Consider the following 9870-nt stretch of genomic DNA (forward strand, 5'->3'; position numbering starts at 1 on the left):
GAGTTCGCCCCTTTTGATTTTCTGACTCAAGCTCTCTGCACATTTCATTATAGTATCTTGCTATGTCGTCCTGGGCTGCCTTTTGAAATTTTCTGATTTCTTGGTTACTTCCTTTAGCTTTGGCTTCTCGGTGCTCTAATGCAATACTCAGAGTCTCCTCTGACATCCATCTTGGTCTTGTCTTCTTTTTCAGCCTTTTTAATGATCTTTTGCATTCTTCATGGACGATTTTCTTGATATCCTCCCAGAACTCATTTGGTCTACGCTCATTGGTTCTCAAGGTCTCAAATCTGTTCTTGAGATGGTTTTGAAATTCAAGCAGGACAGAAGTATTAAGGAATTAAAATACATGTTGTGCTGGGAAAATATATTGTCAAGGACCAGTCTAACATTCTAAAGAGCAAGGATGTCAGCTTAAAGATTAAGGTGCAGCTGATCAAAGCCATGATATTTTCAGATTGCTTTTTATGCATCTGAAACTTGGGCATTGAATAAGGTAGACTGAAGAATAATCAATGTCTTTTAATTCTGGTGTTGAATAAGGGTATTTACTATTCCATGGACTGTCAAAATAACAAATCTGGTTTGAAGGAAAGGCAACCGGGGTGCTCCTTAGAGGTGAAGATGGTAAAATTTTAAATTACTTACTTTGGAAATATTCTTAGGAGGAACTAGTCTTTAGAGATAGATGCAATGCTCTCCTGATAGAGAAAGTATAGGTAGAGGGTAAATGAAAGAGAGAAACCATTAACAAGATGGATTGATGCACTGACTACCACAATGGGCTTGAATATAACAGAGATTGTGAGGATGGTGCTGGAAGAGGTAAAGTTCATGTCTATTGTTCACAGGGTCCCTATTAGCCCTAATTGACTTAATGGCACCCAACAATGACAGCGTTTCTCTTTCTCCCAAGGAGCTCCTGATGTGTTTAAACAACAGGAGAGGAATAGCCTTTGGGCTAGTAGCATAGTCCCTTACAGACCAGACCATCAGAACTCAATTATACATGTACTTAAAGAATATCTTTTCTTTAAAAGCATTCTGATTATTCCCTGTTCACAATAGTTAAAAGGTAGAAGCAACTAAAATGTCCATCAACAAATAAGTAAACAAAATGTGATGTATACATAAAACAGAACATTATTAAGTCAACTAGTTCACTGAGGCTGAGTTGGTTCTAACACATGGTGACCATTTAGCAGGTTTCTGAGGCTGTAATTCTTAACAGGAGACTGCTCCTCTTTTTCCAAGGAACTACTGGTGAATTCAAATTGTTGGAAATACTGCAATTTTCTACAAACTAAAATAGAATATTACCCAACCATAAAAAGCAATGACATCCTGAAAAGTGCTGCAACATGGATGAACCTTGAAAATATAGTGACTTAAATGAGTCAGTCACACAAGAACAAATACTACGTGATCTCATTTAGTGGCTGGTGGTTCTGGTGGTCTAGTGAGTAGGGAGTCGTTTTGTCAACTCAAAGGCAGGTGGTTCAAATCCACCAGCTGCTCCATGGAAGAGAGATGATGCCATATACAGCCTCTGACACATGCTGGAGGGTCTGTTAGGATTTCCTTCTGACTTGATGGCAATGAGTTTGAGTTTTTATATCAAACAGGCAAATACAGAGAGATTAAAATCTATAAGTAATTACCAAAGGAAGGAGGGAGAGGGAAAAGAAATATCCATGCTTAAAGGACACTGCACTTCTCTTAATGGTGGTGGAATAACTTGGATAAGGGACATGGTTGCATCACATGACAAGCCTGATCCTAGTCATTTTAGTGTATAGGAAACTGTTGTTGAATTGGCATCAGTTTTATTATATGTAATTTTATCACAATAAAACACAAAATAGTTGACCCCTATCTTGTAAATATTTATTTACATAGATATTCATGATCTGTTTTTATATGAAGAATAATTTTGCTTTTTATGTTGGATTATATACATGCATAAAACCAACCCATTGCTATTGAGTCAATTCTGATTCATGGGGGCCCTCCACTGGTTTCTAAAATTGTAAATTTTAGAGGAAATAGATTGCCTCATCTTCCTTTTAGGGAACAGGTAACTGAGTTGAACCACTGACTTTTTGATTAGCAGCTCTACATGTAACCCACTAAGTCACCAATTTTCCTGCATACATATATAGCTGTTGCCTAAATAGTAACACATTTGTATCTGGAGTATAGATGATTATTACTTTTAAAACTTTTATTATCTAGAAGCTGAACTATAGTAAGAAGAATGTGGCATCAGAATTGGAGGAGACTTATCGACAGCTAACCTTACTTTAAGAAATTAAAGAAGACATGAAGTACTTACTGCAAAAGACTACAGGCTTCAGTGTGGGTTATATTTCAACATTGAAACAAAAATACTCACCACCAGATCAAGAGGCAACATCAAGATGGAGAAAAGATTGAAATTGTCAACTATTTCATTTTACTTGGGTTCACAATCAATATTCATGATAACAGCAGTCAAGAAGTTAAAAGATGTTTTGCATTGGAGAAATCTACTGTCAAGGAACTCTCTAAAGTGCTTAAGAGTAATGATGACAGTTTAAAAACTTAGGTGCACCTTATACAAGTCATGGTCTTTTCAGTTACCTCTTATGCATCTGAAAGTTGGCCAATGAATGGGAAGACCAAAGATGCCTTTGGATTGTGGTGACAGAAAAAAGTATAGACTATACCATAGACTACCAAAAGAATAAAAAAATGTCTTGAAGTAAGGATAAGCAGAGTGCTCCTAAAGATGCAAGGATTGTGAAATGTCGTCTCTCTTATTTTTAAAAAGAACCAGTACTTGGGCATGTTTTCAGGAGAGAGAGAAAGGCAGAGGATCAATAAAAGAGGTAGATCTTCAATGAAACTGAATGATGTAGTGACTATCAAAATGGACTTGAGCATGACAGAGATTGAAAATGGTGCAAGATAGGGCGAGGTTAAATGATTATTTCTAGGGCCACTATGAGTCTTGCTTGACTCAACAGTATCTAATAACAATAACAATATATCTCCTTTTAAAAATAATGTTTATGAATCAATTACATACTTTTCACAGATTGAGTACGTATCATTTTAGCTAGACCATGATTTCCAATATTTTGTGAAGTTGAATCCCATTTTGTAATCTGCTTCTATTTTGTTATATGGTATATGCTAAACGCTATATAAATCCTTGCCTCTGTATCTAAATGAGGCAAGATCAATGTAGGAAGTGTTTTGGGTCACAATTTTACAAGGAAGTGTAATTCAAGTTATGCCCTTATTCAATTTAAACCTTCACTTAAAGGGCAGGAGCTCTGGTGGCCAAGTAGTGAGAAGTTGTGCTACAATCTCCTAAGCACATGGTTCAAATTCACCAGCTGCTTCACAGCAGATGGATAGGCAATATCCTCTCGTGTGATTTACTACCTGTGAAAACCAGCTAGAGGGGCAGCTAAGGGTCAGTTCTGATGTGATGTCACACAACAACAACAGTTAAGTCCCCCCTTTATTCAATACTTTTTATATTCCAAGAGAAAAAAGGAGGGAAAGACAGTAGAGAGGAAGGAGAGACCTCACTACTACCCAAATAGGTGCTTTCTATGCTGACCCTACTGTTCTGTTACAAAAGCATTAGATAACGAAATGGCATTAAAAAACAGTAAAAATAAATTTTAAATGATTAACTTGTGTTACTTTTAATCTATGGAGGATTGAACTTAGCCACTCAGCAATAAGCATGAGAATAATATAAATTCCACTACATAGTTCATATGGTTGTTGTGTGGATCAATAGAAATGTTTAAGAATTCAGTAAATGGAACTGCATTGCATACATGTGAACTAGGATCATTACTACCAGACACTGATAGACATAAAATAACCAGTATTTTCTTAGTAATGAATGCTCAACGAGGATGCTTTGTTATATTGGACTATGAAATGAGAAGTTTCTAAATAATTTTAGATATACATAACAATTAATCAAACAAATCTGTATAAACCTTCAGATTGATTCACTAGAGTGCTCCTTTCCAGTATATTTTAGATGTTTTTTTCCTCCTTTATTTTTCTACTTTTCCTCTGTGATTCACAATTTCAGTTCATCTCTACTTTTGACAAATATCCTAGACAAACATTTCCATCTGCATCTTCTATAACTGACTGTTCTAAGGAGTATCTCCCTGCTGTTACTCTTTCCTATATAAGCATGCTTCTGTGTGACTGAAATTTGAGCTATAGGGATGAGTTCAGTTCCAGGCTCAAAGGCTTACTAAAGTAGGTAATCTTGGAGGCTCCCCCGAATATGAGATTGAAGTTTGTATGATCCATTAGTCCTTTGGACTAATTTTTTCCAATTGTCTGTGATTTTATTTTCTCTTCTTTGTTCTGGATGAGTAAGATGGTCACTTGCAAACATTTTAGATTCCAGTCACTACTTACCACAAAGTAAGATATAGTTTTTGTTGATATGCTAGTTAACTTTAATGTTCCTTTGAATATAGTACTGACACCATAGGACTGGCAACTCATGCCCTCAGAGTGTTTGGTTATGATTAAGAAACTTAGATGATTTTGTTACCTGTTGGCTTGTGTGTGTGTGTGTGTGTGTGTGTGTGTGTGTGTATTACATTAAAATGCATGCAGAACTATAATCTAATAAACCAATATATGAACATGAGTATATTCCCTTTCACCTATCCATATCTCTTCATCCTACCTGTCTGTCCAGTTGTAGATTAATCTGGTAGTGTAGTGGTAAAAAGATGTGCTGCCAACCCACAGAGGGAGGTCTGAATCTACCCTTGGGAGAAAGATGGACAATTTCCTCCCATGTGATGTGGAGCCTCTGAAATCCTTCTGGATAGCCAGCCATGAGTTAGTTCCAACTCAATGACACAAAACAACATGACTGATAGTGAAGTATATGCAATGTTTAGGAAGCTCTGGTGGCCTAGTGGAAAGAACCTGTGCTGTAATCTCAAAGACACATGGTTTGCGGCCACCAGCTGCTCTGTGAAAGGATGGGCAATCTCCTCCTATTCAACTGTCTCTGAACACTTTCCAGAAGGAAGCTCTGGGTTGGTTCTGACTCTACAGTAAACAACAACAGCTCCTAGTGACAGGAATTCTGGATTAAATGGCATTTCTATGCCCACTTTTTTCTTCCTTTTTTTAAAACAGTGATTTAAACAAAAATGTACAGAAAAGTTGAGTTTTCATTCATTCATTCATTGTTGTACATTTTTCTCTTTACCTTCCCTCAGTTCACTATTTTCTTTTTTTACAATAGTTATTCCTTGTGATCCAATTTTCTCCCTCAGCCCCTGACACTTCCCCCAGTCCACTTTGCAATGCACCTTTTATTCTGGACTGTTGTCATACAAATAATTCCTAATAATATATTTCTTTTAATATTTCTTTCAAATCATCTGTTCCAAGGCATTGCTCATTATCTATCCCTTCTTTTCCTAGTTTTCCTCAACCTGCCCAAGTCAGTCCTATTTTATAATAGTGATATTATTCAGTATTTTTGTCCTTTTAAGACTGAGATATTTCACTCAGCATATATTCAACTTTTTAAGGACTATCAAATTTCTTTCTGCAGTGGTTGCAGAATTTTATCCACAGTGTATCTCTCTAAACTTTTGTTAAATTTATAATCTACTTCAGTTAATTTTTATGTAGAATAAGTCTATAGATCAAAGCTTGTTTGTAGCTGTTCCATGACAATTATTTGAAAATACAGTTCTTTTTCCATTTTAGAACAATCTCAATAATTATGTTTTCAAATATTTCTTCTGCTTTCTACCTCTGCTGACATAGTTTATAGGAAGCCAAGCTACTAACTCAAATAGTAGCCTCTTTAGCCAGTTAAAAACCACCTGCAACTCCTTGGGAAACAAGTAATCAACCTGAGAAAACCCACTAAAGGGTCAGCTCTGAGTTGTTCTGATTTGATCGTACTGAGGGTTTTTTTAGTTATTTTATTGTTTTTATTCTTATTCTAGTTTATTTACAAAATTAGAATACATTGTTTTCCAGACCAGCTTCTTCCAATTTCCCTCACCTTACCCATCAAATCATACAATCCCATCTCTGTCATCTACTTGTGTGTTCAATTATATACATGAGACTGATGTCTTCTGAATTTTAAATTCCTCGCATTGTGTTTTAATTTGGATAATTAATTTCTAGTGACCTCTTAAAATTGGTGAATAAGTTAATTTCTAGTGACCTCTTAAAATTAGTGACTTAATTATTTTACTGGCTGAAGTCTATTTGACAATTCCATGATGGTCTTTTTCACGTACGATACGGCATTTTCTTGCAGCTGGCTTCTTTGTACAAATTGACAAAATCTATCTAAAATCATTTAGGATAGCAAAGGGCACGAAATAGCCAAAACATTCTTGAAAAAGGACAAATTTGTATGACTCATATCCTCAAGTTCAAAACATAAAATAAAGCTATAGTAATCAAAACTGTCTAGTTCTGGCATAGTGATAAGACAAATAGACAAAGAGAGAAGAATCAACAGTCCAGAAATTAACCTACAAAAATAGATCTACAGTTAGTTAACCTTTGACAAAGGTGCTAAGACTATGCAATATGGAAAGAATTATATCTTCAATAAATAGTGCTGGGACTACTGAATCTCCATCCTTGAAAGCATGAAGTTGGGCTTAAACCTCCTATCATCTAGAAAATTAATTATTCTTTCTTTGGTAAATTTCTCTGGTTTCATCACCTCTTTTTCTTTGGTATTTTTGTATGGATGCTGGGCTTATTCACTTTTTGGTTTTTACTTAGATTTCTGTATTTGTTCATGCATAAACGAATGTTTACATGCATAAAGGTACAGCTGTTTTTTAGTCTTTGTTCTACAAGAACTTCCTCAAAATATAAAAACTTTCTGAGAAATTACTTTGTTATTAATTCCATGAGTAATTTCAAGAATCTCAATGTTATTAAGTCAGTCAACTCACAGCAGACCCTTCAGTGAGTTTATTGAGATGAGGAGATTGTCCATCTGCCTCCTGTGCAGCTAGTAGATTCAAACTGACTGCCTTTCAGTTAGCAGTGGACGAGGCTAGTACTTAGATTTGAAAAGACACAATGATTAAAGAAACAAATTTCCTTTGCTCAAAGAGCAATTGTAAAGGAAGAACTACAAAATAGCTTCTGATTGATGTGAGATGCTTCAAGCTGTGATTCATAGTGAACCTCTGAACAATAGCTCAGAAGTGTGCCCTACCCTACCCTACCCTACCTTAACCTATCCTCGTTACCTCTGCCATGCTTACACCCATTATTACAGTCACTGTGTCAATCCATCACCTTCTTTTTGCTGACTCTCTACCTTTCCCCACATGATGTCTTTTCCAGTGACTGACCTCTCCTGACAACGAAGTATGTGAGATTAAGTTTCACCATATTTGCCTCTATAAAGCATGCTGGTTGTATTTCCTCCGAGATAGACTTGTTTGCTTTGAGGGCAGTCAATGGGATATTCAGGACTCTTCGCCAACACAACTCAAAGGCATACATAGCTACTCCATAGTAATACAGCAATTAAAAAAAAATTACCAGGGTTAGCATTCCAGGAATATGAAATTATGTCATTTCTTTAACCTTTAACTTAAAAGTGTCATAATCTCTAAGGAGCCCTGGTGACATATTAGTTAAGTTACTAACTAAAAATCTGTTGGTTCACACCTATTGAGTGATTCCATGGGAGATTGCAACCAATTCAAATCACTGTCATTCAGCCAGTTTCGATTCACAGCACTCCTCCATCAGGTTTCCAAGGTTATAAATAGAAATGGGAAGGGATTGCCAATCTTCCTTCCAAAAACCACTGCTAGATGTAAATCCAAAGTGATACACAACTTTGGGTTAGCAGCCACATTGCTACAGATTATGCCACCAGACAGCTCTAAAGACCTGGTGATCTGCAAAGACTACAGTCAAGAAATCCCTGCTAGGTAATTCTACTCTACTCTAGAGGGAGCTTTATTGAGGTTGGGATTGGCAACAGCACATCACAAAAACAACAGTAACAAATGCCTATATCCTACCTAACTACTATAGTATTTATTTTCAGTCTTTCAAGCCTACAACTCTAATCTCCAAAACCACAATAATTAAAAAAAAAAAAAACACAACAAAACACTAAACCCAAAGTTTCACCCAATACTGATTTCCATAAGTAAATGTTAAATACACATTTTAAGACATTTTTTGCATGGTGATCCAGTTTTCTACAATAATTGTAGCACCTATAAAAATCATTAAGCCTCTAGAGTTTTAGGAGAGTTATAATGTCGTATCTTTATTTAGGTTTAACAAAATTCCAGAAATAAAGAACAGTTATTGTTGTTGTAAAGCCTATATATTGGCAGACTTTATGAAACAATACGCTAACAACTTTTTCAGCTGAAAACAAAATAGTTACTCTTTACTATTGTTAATAGCTATTATTGTTACTGTTGCTAGGGGTTGTTGGTCTTAGTATGACTCATAGTGATCCTATGATCCACAGACGGAAACCTTGCCCGTCCTGTGCCACCCCCTCGATCCTGCCACACTCAAGCCCATGTGCTGCAGCCACTGCGACTATTCATCTCGTTGAGGGTCTCTGTCTTTTTCACTGAGCTTCTACTTTTTTTAATATAAATACTGGTTTATTTACAAATTAATAAAGTTCATATACATTGTTTTTCATACTGGATATTTTCCCTTTCTTTTACCCATCCTACTTTTTTCAGAATGATGTATTTTTGTAAGGACATGTTAAAATATATGAAATAAAATTTTACCATCCTTGATGTTATCAAGCATCCTGGTTTCACTATCTCTAGGCAAAATTTACCTTTTTATTTTTTTTTACTGAAGAATAGCACAATCCAAAAGTTTCAGATACTAAAATAATGGCTAATACTTAAGTGATAAAATGCATATGAACTTTGTAAGTAAATCTGTGTAGAATAAAAATTTTATTTGGAAAAAGAAAACCATACCTGACAACCAAAGATAAATATTATTGCCTAGATCCTCTTTAAATTCATCATTAAAGAGGTCACTGGATTCTGGAAATGCTTCCTGAAATGTTGCATAGATACATTGTGCCAAACAATCAGGATACACCTGTCCAAAACAGTTACAGTAGAAAGTTTTTATATGTAATATTTCAACTATTAAAAAAATTAAGTTTCATAATGCATATTTTCATTTTAGAGCTTGTTTTGTTAAGTTTGCTTAAACAAAAATAGGCCTCTAGAGCTCCAGAAAAGGGAAGAAAAGTATAGATAAACGTAAAACGGTAAGACTGTACACAGAACAAATCAAATGTATTCAAATGAATAATGTTGTTGTTGTTGTTAAGTGCCGTCGAGTCGCCTGCGACTCATAGCCACCCTATGTACAACAGCCCTAAACTCTGCTCTGTCCTGTGCCAATCTCACTGTCTCTGACACACCGATCTGGATTATCCCAGCTACTGAATCAATCCACCTCACAGAGGGCCTACCCCTCCTGCACTGCCCCTCTACCCTCCCAAGTATGACGTCTTCTCCAAGGACCGGTCTCTCCTTACAACATGGCCAAAGTATGTTAGACGGAGCCTCAGAATCCTTGCCTCCAAGGAGCCATCCGGGTTAACCCTTTCCAGGACAAATCTGTTTGTTCTCCTTCTATCCTCCTTGGTCATTGTCCAACTCTCTGATGCAAAACAAGTGACTGCTAAGACATGGCCTATATCAGACGTACCTTAGTCTCCAGAGAGACACCATTGCTCTTCAGTACTTTGGAGAGGTCCCTAACAGCAGACTTTCCCATGGCAATGCGCCTTTTAATTTCCTGGCT

General features: G+C 36.1%; 1 protein-coding gene across 1 annotated transcript in view; it reads right to left on the reverse strand.

Moving 5' to 3' along the window:
* The window catches only part of FAM227B (family with sequence similarity 227, member B), a 103168-nt gene that overhangs the window by 7323 nt on the left and 85975 nt on the right, over positions 1-9870 (reverse strand). Inside the window, exon 9 of the mRNA XM_006895326.1 lies at positions 9027-9153. Coding sequence (XP_006895388.1) covers positions 9027-9153 — 127 coding nt within the window. The remainder of the gene's footprint in view (positions 1-9026; positions 9154-9870) is intronic.

The sequence above is a fragment of the Elephantulus edwardii genome, unplaced genomic scaffold (assembly GCF_000299155.1).
Source record: "Elephantulus edwardii isolate Elephantulus edwardi_28Jun2011 unplaced genomic scaffold, EleEdw1.0 scaffold00164, whole genome shotgun sequence".
NCBI classification, from domain to species: domain Eukaryota; kingdom Metazoa; phylum Chordata; class Mammalia; order Macroscelidea; family Macroscelididae; genus Elephantulus; species Elephantulus edwardii.